At 29.9% G+C, this 18694-nt stretch overlaps 3 protein-coding genes across 3 annotated transcripts; 1 reads left to right on the forward strand and 2 right to left on the reverse strand.

Moving 5' to 3' along the window:
* Positions 1-4774: 4774 nt before the first annotated feature.
* On the reverse strand, positions 4775-9779 carry LOC114376749 (universal stress protein A-like protein). The gene is made up of 6 exons (XM_028335008.1): positions 9745-9779; positions 8613-8733; positions 6697-6868; positions 5941-6050; positions 5689-5807; positions 4775-5085 (listed from the first exon to the last, which is right to left on the reverse strand). The coding sequence occupies exons 1-6, from the start codon at positions 9777-9779 to the stop codon at positions 4989-4991; spliced, it is 654 nt and encodes a 217-aa protein (XP_028190809.1). The 3' UTR covers positions 4775-4988.
* LOC114376756 lies at positions 9778-11194 on the forward strand. Its single transcript, XM_028335020.1, has 5 exons — positions 9778-9820; positions 9975-10084; positions 10175-10223; positions 10466-10582; positions 10787-11194. Exons 1-5 carry the CDS (start codon positions 9778-9780, stop codon positions 11050-11052), a joined length of 585 nt encoding a protein of 194 aa, XP_028190821.1. The 3' UTR covers positions 11053-11194.
* Positions 11195-16075: 4881 nt separating this feature from the next.
* LOC114376766 (uncharacterized protein At2g29880-like) lies at positions 16076-17111 on the reverse strand. The gene is made up of 2 exons (XM_028335032.1): positions 16821-17111; positions 16076-16726 (listed from the first exon to the last, which is right to left on the reverse strand). The coding sequence occupies exons 1-2, from the start codon at positions 17109-17111 to the stop codon at positions 16076-16078; spliced, it is 942 nt and encodes a 313-aa protein (XP_028190833.1).
* Between the last annotated feature and the right edge of the window lie 1583 nt (positions 17112-18694).

Raw genomic sequence — 18694 nt, forward strand, 5'->3', positions numbered from 1 at the left:
CTTCCCTTTAAAATATATGTATCTGCATTTTTTAGTATATATTTAAACCTGATCAATTTCATCGTGTAATTTATGTAATTGATCTCATTTAGTAATAAAGTTATTTTCTTATTAATATTGTTATTTGATCAATGTTAAAAAAAAGACTAAATTAAGTAAAAAAATATATAATTTTAGATTTAATTCACTCATAATAAGTGTCACTAAAACTTATAGTTTGGTCACAAATCACAATGGTAGATATAACAATTATGATCTGTCACTAAAATCTATATATATTAATCGAATAGAAACTGACTTATGTTTAAGGAATCTTTTTATGTATTTAAATATTTTCACTAAAATCTATAATTACGGCGACAAAATCGTTGTTATATATATATATATCACCATACGGATGAAAGTGAAATCATATTCTACCAACAAAACAAATATTATCAAAAAAACCTATAGTAACAGATTTTAATAGCTACTCGGCACAAGTTTTTCGGGTGTGTATGATCTTTTGTCCTTTAACAATAGTTTTTAATTTAGTGTCACAAAAAGGTTAAATAGTATGAGTGTGCTGGTGTAACCGTGGAGGGTTTGATGCGGTATTGTTTAGGTTTCTTATAATCTATTAACATATTATTACAAGAGTTTAATAACGATAATAGTTAGTTGATAGAATTGTGTTAGATTTCCTGTAATATAATCTATTAATAAAAAAAGGTTGCAATCTATTAACACATTATTGAAAGAATTTAAGTGTGGCAATAGCTATTTGATAAGTGAATAATTATATATATATATATATATATATATATATATATATATATATATATATATATATATATATATATATTTTAATCAGGAAGTATTTGAGATTTTTTATTTGATATTATTTAATTAATTCTTTCACACCTATGAATTCATTTTGAGATAAATTGTTATTTTACTCCATAATCAAAGCAAAATTAGACTCAAAATGTTGTCTGTTAAAAAAAAATTAAGTATCAAATCACTTGTTGTGTCAGGAATTTTTATTTATATATCTAAATTTTAAACTAAAAGCAATACTAATTATATGCTGTGAAATGGAAATTTATGTTTGGGCCTAAACTTGCACTACCATAGACAAAATTCACCAAACCTCTATATATGTTTTATTATAGCTATTAAATCATAAACATTTATTGTGATCATTGGTATTTAATTAGAGAAACCATTCCCAAATATTTCAGTATAATCATTACGGGAATAATCATACGTTCACACAGATGCTCTCAAACTAGGATTAATTTACCATTTACTATTCACAATTAATAGCCAAATTAATTAGTTGTCACTTGTCTTATGGTTCAAGGGATTTTGACATATATGGAAGCACGTGATTCCGGTCAACACTCAATATAAAAGCATGTGAAAAATGTCTCTTGTTTTTTATTTATTTATTTTTATATTTTGATGGTTTTGGGGGAACTTGTTATCCTAATGGAACGTGTGGTGTGTGGAAAGTAGTTATGTGGTATGGTATGAGTTGCACAAACGTGAATGATTGTTGGGAATTTGTTATGATTGACATGCCAGCCTCAGTTCACAAGGGTCCCATAGTTCGGTAAGCATCGCTGGAACTAGGAAGTGTAAATCCTATAGTGCCTATAAATTACGAATGAATGCTTCAAGTGGCCATTACAAATATTTCTTTCCTTTTTTGAGATTTTTTTCTGCTTTTTTTATGATCTATTTTAGTGATAAAGACTACTATAAAAAAAAGTCTTTTAACATTAATGTTGAATCAATGTTAAAATCTCGCATTGTTAAAAGTTGAGTATTTTTAACATCGATTGTAATTTTAATTGATGCAAAGAGTGTGTCACTGTTATGTGTCAAATTTTTTATATTTGTTGTTGTATTAATCAATGTAAAAAAATATTTATACAATATTAATTTCTTACAAAATCGTCTGACATACAATTTCTTACCTTTAATGAATCTATTATCATCATTGCATATGGAAATCACCAAATTTGTCATGGAATTTGACTTTCTCTCTCCTTCTTCCATCCACTATTTTCTTTTTCCTATTCTACTTCTCTCATTTTTAGAAGAACAAAAGATAGGATAGAGGTGACAGAGCGATGACAATATGACAGCGAAGTGAGAGCGCGAGAGGAACTCTTAACTATATAAGGGCACAAGAGTGAGGGGTTCGCATAAAGAGGGGAATTACATGTTGTGTTATGAAAAGAGAGGATAATGATGTGAAAAATAAAAAAGGTTTATAAGCCCACTCAAGTCTCAACATTGGTTTTGAATTAAAATGAGTTGAAATGCTCCTTTCAATATCTATTCATCAAATAATCAATGTTGAAAGAAACTTTCAACATCAACTATTTAATAATTGACATCAACAAGTTGTACTTAATATCAAAATTATCACAGTATTTTATTTGACATCGTTTTTAAGACAAATGATGCTGATTCAACTTAAATTTTATAAGAATAAAATTCGTATAAAGAAATGCTAGAAATACACTCTCTTTCATTAACTAAAATTTGTTAAAAAGATAATAAAAAAAAATTGGTGAGACCACACCATACTTAATATCTTTTATTTTCTTAGCATTTTGTAATTTTTAATAAATTTTAATTAATTAAAAATAATAATATTTAAAAAATGTATTTTTAAAAAGAATGTATTAAAAAGTATTTTCATATTCATGAGAAATGAAAAATATATTTTTTACTTTGGTAGTTGGTAAGGACCGTTACTATATATATATATATGATAAGGATATAAGAAAGGACAATTACTTCTGTCAGCTCGTAGGCAGAGTCTGACATTATATACTACTAAACTTAGTTCTAAGTCTTGACAAGTGACAAATACGAAAACGCCAGGTATTGAAGCCTCGTGCCACAGTCACACTCAGCTACTAACATTAACATATACATTAATAATGGGCTTGGACCATTTTGATTCATCGAAAATATTGTGTTGTTGAGATGATTAATTCATGTAATGCTGCCAAATTATCAATGCTTTCACTTTTGCTTCCCAAGTTCACTTCTGATACCATGCTTGATGTGAAGTTACTTTTAAAAGACACAACAATAATAGGCTTTAAAAGATTAACTTTAAGCACGTTCTTGCTAATTTCGGTCAAATAAGGAAGTTTCTTCAATAATATAGGATCGAGGTGGATCGCTATGGCTCTGTCAGCTGAGTAAATTGATGAGCCATTTTTCAACAAAATATTTATAAATGATAACCTTTTTTTGCCATGATATCGTTTTTTTAATAAATAAGAATTGAATTCAAATATAATAGATTTATAATAAATAAATCAATAAGTGATTAATTTAAGTGGAATATGTTTAATTTTTTAAAAGAAAAATTTTATATTTGAATCTTCTGTATAAAAAAAGATTGTTGGAAAAAATAATTCCATTATGTTATAAAATAATTGTATCCAGATGGAATAAAATTACTTTCATGAAAAATACTTATTGTGTAATTTGTTTGGCCAACTTTTTTTTTTTACTTCAAAGTTACTTTTAAATTTAAAGTTATTTTTTAAAAATAAATTAAAAATTATTTGTTATTTTTTTATAGCTTAAAAGCTATTTTTAAGTTCAAAATATAAACATAATTTTGTCTTTAAATTCAGTTCAAAATATAAATAAAGGTGAACTTGTTTTTACAAACTCAGCTACTAAATAAAATTAATCAAAACATGAGTTTGGAAAATTTAATCTAATCAATAATCATGCACTAAGTTGTCCTAGTTTGTATTTACACTTAGTTTTATTTCCATCATTGTTATTGCGGGCCGAAATGTATATGCGTGTATGGAATAAAAAATCTTAGCTAGAACTCATATTTAGCAATTAGCATATCTAGCCTACAACAAATTAAGCCCATCCTACATGGGCCAAACCCCAAACACTTATGGGCTGCTACTATATGTATCTCAAAAAAGTTTCACCTGCACCTCCATAATTTCTAATATCTCATTACGCACTGAAATTCCAAGAGAGGACAATGTTAGGGCAGCAAGAAATTTCAAAGCACATGTTGTGATTCTTCTCAAGCACCACTGCCAAATTCAATTTGAGACAGCTAAGGGCATTTTTGCCCATTTGATTTGCTTTAAAATTTACATGGGGTGCAAGTGAAAACTAATGAGGTGCAGAAAGAAACTGCCCACCCAAACTAGTTTTCCAAAAGTCATGTGACCCGATAGTAAAAAAAATAACGGTTTTTGCCCAAAAGTCTTTGATGAATGCAAGTTTACTTCTGCGTATATCCTTTATTTTTCTGTAGTTGTTTCTTTGGCTTTACTTCTGTTGACTGTCATCTTTTTTGTCGGAAGTATTTTAAAAGTTAAATATTTCAAAGTTCAATGGTTTAGAAAAACAACTCCTAAATTTCCTTACTAAAAAAAGAAAAGAAAAAGAACTCCTAAAGAGTACAAGTTACTATTTCACTTTGAAGTTTGAACTCGTAAAAACATGAGAAAATATTAAGACTTTCGCCAAAAATTCGAGCCTCTAGTGGATTTGCCCTCCCTAATACATGTTATTGTTTTGTATTCAGAACATATTAATCTCGGCAAATTGCAAAACAATCCTTATTATTAGTGTTTTGCATTTTTCTCAGCTCAGGTTTTTAACAATATTGGTAATCGATCTTACCCACGTGACATTCTCGTGATGAATTCTAAGATATTCTATTGTAATCAAATCAATCCAAAATTCTAAATAAAGTTTATTTAATGGATATATGATATATACCTAACTGTCATTATTAGAGATGTACACAGAAATAATAAAAATTGTCAATCCTACTACGTAAATACAACATGACCAAAAACACAATTATTGAATAGTACCACAGTGTTTTGGTTTCTTCACAGCCATGTTCATTTCCCCACACACGTGCGCCTTCAAACAAACTTCTGGATTTTCTTCATATAGATAGGTGGATTATTCACAAATCGGATTTAATGATGGGAATTGGAAGATTGTTTTCCCTTAACCACTGTGACGGGGCAAGAAGCATTTGTCATCACATTATTGCTTACGCTGCCCAACAACACCCTAGAAGAAACAAGTGTTTAAATTCTCTTTTAGAATCACATTAACCATATTAAGCATTTAAAATAATTCCACATATTAATCTGGTGAAAGATTAATTTTAACAAAAAGGTTCTTAGTAATTGTTGTTAGGAATTTTAATTAATTAATATGAGTTATATATTATATTATAACATTTATATTAGTTATTTATATTGATCTAATTCAATGAGTCCATTAGACGGCTAACAAAAAATTTGATATGAATTTAATGAGCGGAAATCAATTTGGACCATTAGAGAATAATGAAAATCCTAATAGGTTAAAACTCGAGACATGGTTCCCAACCAATTGTTCGTGATCACTATAAGATTTCGTTGCGTGTTGATGAAGCTCTATGGATCTAGATATTCCTTCAAATCTCTTGATCACGGAATGTGTCTTGCTGCTCATTTGGTAAGGTTTAATTAAAATTTCCCAACAATTGTAATTTTAATTTTTGTACTGCAGCTTTTAAGAAAGAATTAAAAGAGTAAGTAGTTTAAAAGTTTAATAGGAAAATGAAATATGGATAATATGATGCAAGAGTATAATAGAGGGTGCTTGGTAAATGGTAAATAATGGTACCTTTTAATGGGACCTAAACCCCTGCTTCCAACAACCAAAAAGTCCAGGTGAAGATCTTCTACAGCATTACACAACTTCTCCCTTGGATCTCCCCAATACACCTTTGCAACTGCCTTTGCCTGTTTCATAACATCAACAGAAATACACAAAGGTTTACCATATTTATGTTAAATTACATTTACACCATGGTTTTCTTCCCATAGTAACTGCAGAAGAAAATACCACACAGTAATTAAGAAACAGCATAAATACCCCTTTAGTCATGGAGGCAGTGTCAAGGATATCTATGACCTCAGGATCCCCGGCAATCTCATATTGCTTAGTAAAATTCAACTCCCTCAATTCCTCCAGAGGCACTAAAGCTGCAAACCCATTAACCAACCCAACACAAAATGTTAAGCACAAACACAAGCACAACTTATTATATACAAAACACCCTGTATATTACTATTTCCGTTCCTATTTTAGAAGAAACAAATTATAATGTAACTATAACTTGTTTCTTATAAAAAAGAATAGAGATAGTATTATATTATATAACATACATGATAGAGGGCCAACCCATTCATCTTAACTCAGATTCAGTTGTTTTTATTTTCTGATATTTGTTATTTGTCTAAAAGGACCCAGTTATGTTATATTTAAATGAGATACTGTTGCTCTTAATAATTATCAATGAAAAATATGAATATTTAATTTACTTTCTCTTTAGTTTTAATGGTGGTTTTCAAGGATATTTTTAGTAAATAGATATTTTCTTCCTAACAATACACCATTTGACCATATAGTACAAAATGTATATATAGATCTTTAGGTACAAAATTGAAGTTTTATTTCGATGATATGCACAACTTTTTAATGCAAACCTTTATTATATAAATTAGCGAAGTGAAACTCGAATTTTGGTTAGAAAATAAGACAAACAACACTGCAATTGTATTTAAGTTTTGTTGATTACTAAGTATATATTAGTGTATGCATAAGAAAGGGAAAGAGAAGGGCACTAACGTGAACTAGTGTCCTCAAAAAGCTCCTTTCGGGTGTGATGAGCTTGGGGAGGCTGAACGGTGATCAAGATGATTTGATCACCTTTGTTGATGAGATTATCAACGGCCCAACAGTTCGTGCCTTTGCCATATCTGAATGATGATGCCAAAAACTGAAAGGTTGAGTTCTGTTTCTATGGTTGGTGTTTGTGTTGTTTGGTATTTCATTTCAGGCGCCGCTGGTTTTGAAAAGTACTACCACATAAGAGAAGGATGTTCGTGAAACAGCTAGAATAAGATGGAATGTGTTCAAGGGAAAAATTGTGACAAATTAAGATGGTGCGGAGAATATGGTATAAAGGTAACATACACAAAATTAGCTTCTAATTGTTTTCCCACAGTAGTCCACAGGAAAACACAAGATTATGCCATTGTAATGCCATTTGTCCTGTCTTATTCCGCCAATTGACCTATAATTAGCTTCTAATTGCTTTCTAGAATCAATTGTTAATTACTTTATTAAAAAGACATTACTAGAAAAGAACAAAGAAAATAATTGTGTTTTTTAGATTGAAAATGATTATTCTTCATAATTCTAGTTTAAGAAATAAAGAAAGAAACAGGCATAACGAATAAAGGGGAGATAGATCATCCTTATGCTTCAATAATCTACTTTGTAAAAGTGTTTGTTACTAGAAATAAAGAAGCTAGAAAAATCTCTTTACAACTTGCATGTCTATTATACTTTTAGTTTTTCCAATTCTTCAGATTTGATAACTCACTATGATCCAAATGTTTTTTTGTTTTTATTTTTTAATAGTTGAAAAATTATTTCATATATTTAGAAATTATTTGTGTGAAGTTAATTGCAACAATCTAAATAACTTAATAGCATCATTTATCTGATTGATTATCTTTTTATATATATAAATGTTTATTTGGTAATAACCTATTGTAATAATAAATTTTACAAATTATATGTTGGGTATAAGTAGATCAGACAGAATCAACCCACAAACTCCTCTAACTTTGTTCAAATACAGTAGATTGAATTGGGTCATTGAGTTATGTATTTCAAATATAATTGGATTAGACAGCAGATTCATGTATTTCAAACCTTAATCCGACCAAATTCAACTAAATAATAATTTCTAAATTATAATTTTATTCCTCTAAAAAAATTATAATTTTATTCTCTTGTTTTTAATATTTTGAGAATTAGCAACGAAATTTAGTTTCTTGCTGTCAAGTATAAAGTAATTGTTGCAAATTTTGTGTGTGTTACAATTGCACTTTAAGAAGGTTTAGGTAGTGTCTATGGTGAAGTAGTAAAAATGTGCACCACCGGTGAAACATTATTTATCACCTTTAGATATATTGTTATTTTATTCAACGGTTGAGATATTGGAAAGGTAACCGGTCATTCCAGTTGGTTAAATCTACACTAACTTAATTGAAAATTGCAATTTGGTCCCTTCTAAAATATGATTACAGTCTTGCAGAGGAAGGGGTTTGTGGCAGAAGAGTTATTTACCAACAAATTTTGACAGTTTCATAATGGCCACTAATTAAGCATTTATACCAGTTTAAGATGGGAGAAAATCAATATACCTTTCAGAGTTATTCATAGGACGAACAATAGAATTGAATTTATCCACCGAAGAAAAAAAATTACAAAACAAAATCCTAGCATGCAATACTCAAACACAGGAAAAAAAAAAAAAACAGAAAATCAAAACCCAAAACTCAACCTTTAACCAATTTCAGCACCCCATAGAAACTACCGAAGGTTTATGATGCACAGAAGGCAGGAAGCGGATGAGCGCAATCTCCAAAAATTATGTTGAGCTATTTTTTGTTAAAACAGCTAGCAATATATTGATAAACTTGCGTAATTAGCTTTTAGTTTTCATGATTTCTGTTGGGTAGAAGAAGTACCTCTCCAGCAAATCCGTTGTCAATATGTTCATGGTCATCAATTTGTTCTTCTGTCTTTATTTTTTTACTTGTTTGCTTAAATTCTGCGGCTGTAAAAGTTGTGTAGAGCTTGTCATGGAGTCTGGAATCACCATAAAGCACAACAAGAGTAGAAATTTTATTTCCTTTTTGGACACATTTTTTTTTTATAAATAAAAATACTTACAAACACGAAGTGTACCAATACCATGCTAATAAATCTAGAGAGAAAAATGATTTATTTGTCATTAGTTAATAATATATGCACATTGTAATAAAAACACTTGTAAGTATAAAAATGTTATAAATTGTTTGTGTTTGTCTTCTTTTTTATTTAATTATTCAAATATGAAAAGGCACACATCTAATTGTTAAAAAATTACCAGTATTTTTTTCTTCTTCTTTACCCTCTTATTAGATCAAAAAGGTAAAAAAATAACTTGCTAATGGAGATCATAGAAAAATGTAAAAAATATCATAAATAATATAATTTTCTTTATTTTAATAATTTTTTTAGTTCTTCAAACCAATGTCTTAAGAATATTGATTAAGATTTGCAAAAAAGAATTATAACCAAAGTTATAATAAGGAGGAGGAATTTATTATATAGAATACAATAGATTGAAATGATAACTAAAATTATTTATCGATAAAAAAAAAACTAAAATTGTTCAATTGTTGCTGGAGAACCGGGATGATAACTTGCATGGTGGGAGTTGCTACCGGAAAACTAATAACATGATAACAGTTAGATTTTAATACAGGTCTTAATTGGTGAATAAGATAGGACAAATTAATAGGACAAATCTGTAAATAAGATAGTACAAGATAAAATGTTAATTGGTTTATAAAATAGGAAAAAGTGATAAGATATTCTTAAAACAATGGATTATCATGTTCACTAAACTGACCTTAAAAAAAACTCAATTTTTAAAATTTAATTATGTAGATCATCCTTTTCAATTTTTAACAACCATACTTTAATCTTATCCTCTTTTAAATTCTATTTTTTATTATAAAAAAGAGATACTATATATATCATATATGAATTTTAAAACCAAATTCAATTGTCTTGCAGGAAGAGAAGGCTTTTCCCGCTATGTCACACTCACACCTCAACAGCTTGTCTTCTAACTGCTCCAGTTCCATGGAATTGGAGATTGGAGCTACTCATACAGATCAGACACTTGGTACATATGCTATATAATAATATTTACCTTTCATTTGTATATTACTATATTCTTATTTAGGCTTCATTTGTTGTTTCTTAGAATGCTAATGACTGACACCATTAGTTCTACTTGTTTGTGAATTGTGATCTTTATTTGCTTATGCCTACACCAGAGCCTTGGTTTCCGTCTGATACATCTACTGGGTACCTTCAAGATGCCATTGCAGGCAGGGGCATTTGGTGCAAGGAGAAAAATTTACTATCCTGCTCTAAGGATCAAAAGGTTATATTAATTTGCTTAATTGTGTTATTCTTAGCAAAAGCTGTAATTGTCAAATTCTTATGACTCAAAATTCATTATTTGGATGATCAGGTAGATGAATTTCCAATGTTTTCCACAACAACGGCCCAATCCTTCCATGGTATGTATGCTTTGGTATCTTTTTCAATCTATGTTCAGCAATTCCATTGTCAATTGATCATCAATCATCAATTTGTTCTTTTGTTTTTTGATTTTTCTTAACTGTTTGATGCAAATTCTGTGGCCAAGTGTATGAAGTTTGGTGATGGAGTATGGAGTTTTGTCAAGTCATAGTAATTGAAAAAAAAAACATAGAGCATTATGTTAATATATAACTGATGCATCTCCTCACCACCTTTGTAGATTGTGGCTTTACACACCAAAAAAGGTTCGTCACTTCAAACCTATCATCATCACCACAAGGTGACACACATGAAGCTGCAATCAAACATGATCCTGCTTGGAGTAGCTATGCATATGGTGAGTCAGACAAAAATGATGCTCTAGTTTCATTCATCACATGCTTTTGTTGAAACAAAAAATCAACTGTCTTTGAGTTAGAATGACCCTATTCTCTGGATTCCACACCTTATTCATCTTAATTTGTTTTCAAAAGTTATAATGGTTCACTTACATGTCCTTTTTGTTCCTTTTTGTTCCTTTTCTCATGGTATAACGAACAAGGTCAAAGGAAGAAAATTGCTTACCCCTTTAAGTTGGTGAAGTCTGGAGGAATTGAAGGGGAAACAACCCTCAAAGATATCAATAACCAAATTCTCACCACCCCATCAGCATCAAAGCCAATTCCTCATCCTGTGAAAGATTCTGTGACAAATCCATGCAAATTGGTCCGAGAAAGTATTGGTTTGTCTGGGAAAGAAGTGGCATCCCTTACTAGGATTCACACTCGGGGTAGAGGTTCCATTACCATTATTAGGACCAAGGATTAAAGAGAAGTACCCTCTCATTCATGTGTTACATATGTCAATGTCAGTGCTTTTTAGCATAAACTATAACTCCTAGTGATGTTTGTTTTCTTGGTTTATGACCAAATATTACAATGTAATGACAAAAGGACTTCCTGTTGCAGTATAAAAAGTTCCACTCATTATTATGACTATTCACTATTGAACTAGAAGGTTTTACGGGTTTCAACAGGAATGAACAGAGCATTTCAATTTTCACATAATTTGTCTTCAGCCAAACATGGAAATCTTCCAAATTTATATGCATGGCATGCAAATGAAATTGAGTTTTCTGTTGCTACTCTTTCATAAACTCCAATCAGAGGTCATGCTGTGTTGCAATACATATGGGATCATTATAAAAATAAAAACAATTGTATAACATTAGTTCAAAGGTCTAATTTTACGTATCTGAAAAGGCAAGTTTTTATTGAGAAAGAAATTGTTTAGTATATTTTTTGTATTTTCTATGTAATAATTACTTTCTTTGCAAATAAAAACTTATCATTTTGAAATGTTTAAAATGAGTCCTAAAATCTAATGTTAACATTTTTTTTTTTAAGAAAAAGGACGATTCAGTGTAAGAAACTCGCATCTAATGGGATCTAAAAAGGATTGATAAATATTGCAACCTAAACCTTCTGAGTCTTCTAAATGGATAAATTTTTAACTCCTTAAATTTCTGGTTTAATAGTAATAACAATAGTAAGTGAAAGTATCCACTAAAAATGCAATCCCACTATGATGTTTGAAAAAAAAAAGTTGTTGAGGATAAATATCAAAATAATGAAATGACGATGTATTCATAAAGGAAATGTAAAATCTAAAAAGATGTTATGTATGTAATAAACGATATTCATAAGAAAGAATGAACCTGCGACTTTCTTTTTTTTAATTACTAAATCAATCTCATATCTTCACTTGTTCGGAGAGGAGTCTTTAGCAGCATAAGAAATTATAACTCATAATCAAATTTCTTAACTTGACAAAAACCAAAAGTGAGATTAGTGCTAAAAATAAATCTTATGAGACATTTTTGTCTTTTCCAACTCTTCTCTCACCAAAAACTTTATGAGAGAATCTTTGAACTTTGAAGGGGTTATATGTGTTATCCTAGTACGTGCCAAGCGTTGGTGCATGCATTGAGCAAACACGATCCCGAAATTCGCTTCTATGTTTGATTGGAATAATATCTATACCTTATTTTTAGCCCTCCAGTCATTATCATGAAGCAATCAACGACAGTGTCTGATGTCATAAATCATAATTGGTTACGACGAGAGACAGTTGCTAAAATATCACGAAATGTTCATCATGCGGAAACATATACAATGCAATAAACGGATTTTTTTATTATCAAAGAAAAATATTTTTTTAATAAACAACTTTCACTATCACTAATGCTTCCGGATGTAAAATTGATATTTAATCATGGAGAAGGCAATATTGTAGAATAAGCAGCCGGCAATTGAGTTGGGTTACAAGTGAGACGTATGTTTAGAGGATAATTGGCCAAATCTCTTATAAAATTTGAGTGTGTCATGGCTTATATTTCAATCACTAATCAATAAACTATCGTCAAGATATTGATCTTTGCTTATTTTTATGTATTAAATTGGATATCACACACACAAAAAACGGAGGAAGGCATCTTTAGTGACATAAACGGGCTAAAATGGTCTCTCATTGAAAAATTCAATAAATTTACAAGCTAATAGGTCTATCACTGAATAAGCTAATAAACTTGTGAGCTAAAATGTTTATCATATTAGAAACAACTAAAGTGTAACAACAAGATAACTTTATTCTGAACTAAGATTTTCTTCCTTTTTCATACGTGTATTGTAGTGTTCATGCACTTGAATGTTGGCGTTAACTTCAATTAATACTTGATAAATTGGATTGAAACTTTCCTTTGGGCCAAGTTGTTTTGATCAGCGGATTGGGCCTTAAACTCAATTTGAAACACTAAATAAATAGCGTTGGACAATTGCTTCCTGCACCCCATTCCGGATTATAAAATTACATTTCAGATTAGGCTTTCCAAAAAGTTAAAAAGGTGCATGAAGCAATTTCCATCGAGTTAAATGATATTTCAAATCAGTTAAATCCAATCTATGACCTATAACAGAGGTGAAGACTAGAAAAAATTACGAGGTCGTTGTAAACTTGTAATGGGTGTTATTTGGAGTATGATGATGAGTTTAAGATGCAATGTGAATGTGTAATGTTGATACTTTATTGCTTATATCCAAGGCCAGAAAGTAGAGGGCCAGAGGCAAACAGAGAACATGGCAATGGTGGTTTCTAATGCATGCAAGAAATGAATTGAATCATTGAGCGGTGTGGCTTTGACAATAGATTGTAGACGTTAAGATGGGATTGGAAATAAAATTGAAAAAAAAAAATTTAAAAGAAAAAAAGTCACGATGTTTAGTGAATATTCTTTATCAGAGAAGTCCAAGCAATATTTTAAATGGCTCTAGGACTATTTGAGAAAAAAAAATAAATTAAATGATTGGCAAGTGTATGAGATGATTGTTTGCTCGTGTTGCTTTTGCATCCCTGCTCCCCCTCTACCATTGATTATTGTTTCCATTACTCTCGGCAAAATTAGCCATAATATTAATTGTCTATATTTGTTAACAAAAAACAATTACATATCTTCTAAAAATTAATAGATAACGTTCCAAATTAACCCAAGAGTAATGATAATGTAACTTGTAGTTTTGTTAGATGTGGTGATCTTTCATGAAATTCTTCCGATGTCACCGATACTAGTGAATTATTATCTATGTTGATAGGTCAATTTTTCACTTAGGACTTCAAGTTTTATATATTATGATAGATAAATGTATGAATGGACAGCGTGAAATAGACTGCATGGTTTGGGTTATGAATTAAAGAAAAGTTCTGAGCTATATGACCATGGTAATTTTGGGAACTTAATTACTTGATGTTTCAAAAGGATGAATTCTCAGTTAATGACTTTCTTAAAGGTGGGTAAGTTGAATAAAATTATGTATAAATATATATAGTTTCTGATTGGTGTACTCTGATGATAAAATTAAACATGAATTTATTCTTTTAAATATATTCTAAATGTAGTGATTTTTTTTATTCTAGTGTAGTATTCACCTCTACATTCATGTAAAATGCATGCTTACCCTTCATGCCACACTATGTGTTAGCAAATAACAGAAACTTCTAAACAATATAACAAAATACGGAAAAGAAAAGTTAAAAAAAAATAATGGCATATAATCACTGTATATAGAAGCATGAAAACCGTAAAAGAACAATAGAATTAAAGTTAGAACTGAACCTATTTACACTCAAGTGACTCGACCCGACTATCTATCTTATTATTATAGCACAAAAGTTAATTAGTCAATAGTGATTCTTCACTTTTTTGTAGTCATTAGTCAATAGTGATTCTTCACTTTTTTGTAGTCATTAGTCATATTAGTGATTTTTGTTAGAGGGGTATTTGGAGAAGAGAAGAAAGAAGGGGTACATAGAGAGGAAAGTGACCTTGCCCATTATTGGTTAATAGATTAAAACGTAAAACTGTTTATTTAAAATTTCATTTTGATTTATTAACCAATAACCCTAGATTATGAATCCGAGTCACCTCGCCTAACCATTAACCAAGTTGGTCCATTTCCAATTTTCCACACAGATACGAAAGAGCAGGTCCACGTCCAACAAAAGATTCAAGCAATAAGTGACCAAACGTGCAGTTTAGTGGACATCCTCTAATTCAAAATGTCAAATACGTTCCCCTTCATTGTATTCTAGGATGAGAACTATAGATAAGTATTAACACTTTTATAGTTTTATATCTGCTTTTTAATTAATGGTGTTTTAGTATTTGTTTTCAGTTGTGGATTATTTTTTTCTTCTGTTAATATGAGATTAATTTCATGCTTTGACATTGTGAGAGACAACACATTGTAATTTTATAAATGTATTGTTAATGATATGTGTACGCATCGTCCTTTTACTGATGCGGGAATATGTGTACCATCAATAGCTCCAATGCAATCCTAAAGTGTGTGTATCAATAATCATAAATATTATTATAATAATCACAATTATAATTATAATTTTGTTATAATTAGATAATGATCACATACCTTAAAATAAGGATAAAACCTTGTGCTTTCCCTTATTTTTGCAGGCACAGTTGAGCCTGATCTAACCATTAAATCAGGTGCTAATGAGTTCAGAGCTTTCAAAATCTTGTGAAAATTTTCACTTGTAGCAAATTGTGATCGGCCAAATGTATTGCGGATTACATAATATCGAGTGTTCTGGCCGACAATCTGTAGGAATGATGCAAGCATTTCTTCAACACAAATAAATCTTGTATCCTCCAAAGGTGTTTTTTCTCTTATAATCGTGCACAACTTTCGAAATACATCAGGATACATCCTATATACTTGTCGAAAGATTGCAGGATCATCGTTTAATGCTTTGTGTATATAGTCATATCCCCGACTAGTAATTTGTCGTCGAGTTAATGGACGTTCAATATGTTCACCACGCATCATATTCAAAAACTGATTTAATATATCTATTAAAGCATAAATTGCCATCACATATGTGTATGTGGCTTCATAAAATTCTTCATTTGTTTCCTCGTCATCTATATCTTCATCATTTGTATCTTCATTATATATATCTCCATCCATTTCTTCGTTCTTTATGTCATGGTCATGGTTATAAGTCAATATCAAAGTTAATATCAAAGTTAATACAAATTCATATATAAAATAAATATAACTAAAGTTTAACCACAACAATTTCACAAAATATATAACCTAAATACTTCAACCATAATAGTTCGACCAAAAAACAAACCAAATATTTCAACCAAAATACAACCATAATAGTTCGACCAAAAAACAAACCAAATACTTCAACCAAAATAGAGACCCAAAAGATATAGTTCAACAAACTCACGATGTTTAAAATAATATGTTAATAATAGATGATCAAAATATTAATTATTCCCTAACTTAAAGTTTATCCAAGATGAGCGTTCTTCCGGTGACATCTTCAAGAAAAAATCCTTTTTTGCTTTAGTATTTAACAATTCAGCTGTCTTGAAACGCGTTATGTCATCAAAATTTGGAATTTCTTTTATAACATCCCAAATAATACCCTCGAGCTCTCTATCTCTATCTCTATCTTTTTCTCTTTTCTCCATCATGTTGGATATTTTTTCAAAATTCACAGCAATAGTCCCAATGCCAACAGAAAGATTTTCCAGAACGTTGCCTTGATTGTTGATCCCAACAGCGCTTGAACTCCCTCCATACTCGGATCTCCTTCGCTTGTGATAGTTTTGTTTTTCTATGGGAACCTCTGAATCTAAAGGGGGGTGGGATGGTGGACTTGGTTGGTTTGGTGATGGAGGCTGATATGCTGGTTCATAGTTATTTGGTGTTATGAATGTATCACTATTAGGATCATATGAAAATTCTTCTATCCCAACAGTTCTATTTTCTGGCTCAAAAGTTGTTGCATCAGTATCATCTGGATCGACTGATATAGAATTATTCCCGCTATAAACTCCACCCCCAACAACGATCTTCAAATACTCATAATCAACCATACTTTTTCCTCGAAGTTTGCTGTGACTTGGGTGGGACTAAAAAAAAAATCATTGTTAATATACTACAAATATTATAATTTACTAAATTTATAACTATTAATATATTTAAAAGATTATGAACTTAGCTCACCTTTAAGTAATCTTTCCATACATCCTCATGAGCAGTGAAAGTTTTTCCAATTGGGTCCCATCCAAAGCCAGAGTTGTTGCGCATAAGGGTTGACATCATGTTATACTGGTTTCGAAACCACTTCATCCGACTCAAATAATGACTATAAGTTTTAGGGAATTTAGTTTTTGCATTGAGTTGAGGAAGTATTATTCGTTGTACATTTTGTTTGCTAAGTGACCCATTGGCATCACGCAATCCCCTATTCATAGCATCCACCAAGAGGTGCAACAACTCATTGGTATCCTCCATAGTCCAAGATACATAATTATCTTTGTCTCTACTCTTTCCTTTGTTATTTTCTTGTGAATCCCCCATTTGATCGCTAATATATATATAAGAAACTAGTTATTTGACAAAAATAGTTATTGTTTCCTAATTGTCAAAAGTATAGTGACTATATCCCGAATAATATACAATTCAATAGAAAAACCAATAAAAAAACTACCTAATAATAAAATAAGGGTCATGCTAACATGCGCACTTAGGGCACATGTTAAGGATACTTCTAATAGTAACTATGTCTTAAAAACAACAATTTTTGACTTTTAAAAAAGTAAATTGCACAACTTTCAATACAAAATTTCTATACATAATACACTAACAAGTGTCTTAAGGGCACATGTTAGCATTTTCCATAAAAATAATACTCATATATCATAAAATCATTTAAAAAAAAACTATTAACAAAATAACAATAATAATAACACAATAACAATTAAAAAATTATTAACACAATAATAATAATAATAACACGCTGTCAAAAAAATAATAATAACACATTAATAATTAACATTTTAATAATAACACAAGAAAATAATAATAATAATAATGGACGTTGTAAAAAAACAAGTTGAAGAAACAGAAAAAAAAAAAGAGTTTATTTTGATTTGCATATACAGTACTAAAAAAAAAAGCAATATGAAATCTTGATGCATATCAATTGTCATTCTTTTGATGCATATTCATTGCCTGGACGTTGAAAACAATATGAATACGAAATCTTGAAGCATATACAGCACCCTTTTCTTTTTATTTGCGTAATATACATATAGTATGAACAATATTGACTATCGATTGCCATTAAAAAAATAGGTAAAATTGATTGAAAAGTTGTAAGAGAATGAACCTGGTAGTGGTTTGTGTCTTGTTCGGCAGGAGAAGAAAAAGTCTTTGGAAGATTATGAAAAGTCTCAAGGGTTTGGGTGAGATTGTTGGAGGAGTATTTTATGTGTATTTCTAACTAAAAAGTCTCTCAAAATCCATTCCACAAAAGAATCCATCAAAATCTATTTACTTTTGAATACCAAAAGACATTTTAAAAGTGGTAAGAAATCTCAATTGAATACCAACAGATTTTGTTGCCCTGAAAAAAAAATCTTTATTGTCTTAATTGAATACCAACAGATTTTGTTGCCCTGAAAAAAAAATCTTTATTGTCTTAATTGAATACCACAAGATTTGTTTATATTTTATAAAAGTCTTGATTGAATACCACAAGACTTTTTAATTATAAAAACGTCTTTTAAAATCATTTTAAAATCATAAAATTAATATGCATGGAAATTTTGTTTTATCTAATACAGTACATCATTAAATAACGCCGTTCTCAAATTAAATCCTTTTATTATATGTGTACATGGTGTGAATTGTCAAATATACTCTCCATTAATCCAAAATTTATAGCATTGATGTAATTTTACCTAATTCCACTCATTCACAAAGCAAGAGTGCCAAACTTTTTTTTTTTTAGAAAGTCGATTAAGCTTTTTAGTGTAAAAGGTAATTATTACACTACGTCACCACTCATATTTTCTTTGGATATAAGTTGTTAA

Source organism: Glycine soja, chromosome 2, assembly GCF_004193775.1.
Source record: "Glycine soja cultivar W05 chromosome 2, ASM419377v2, whole genome shotgun sequence".
Taxonomy (NCBI): Eukaryota; Viridiplantae; Streptophyta; class Magnoliopsida; order Fabales; family Fabaceae; genus Glycine; species Glycine soja.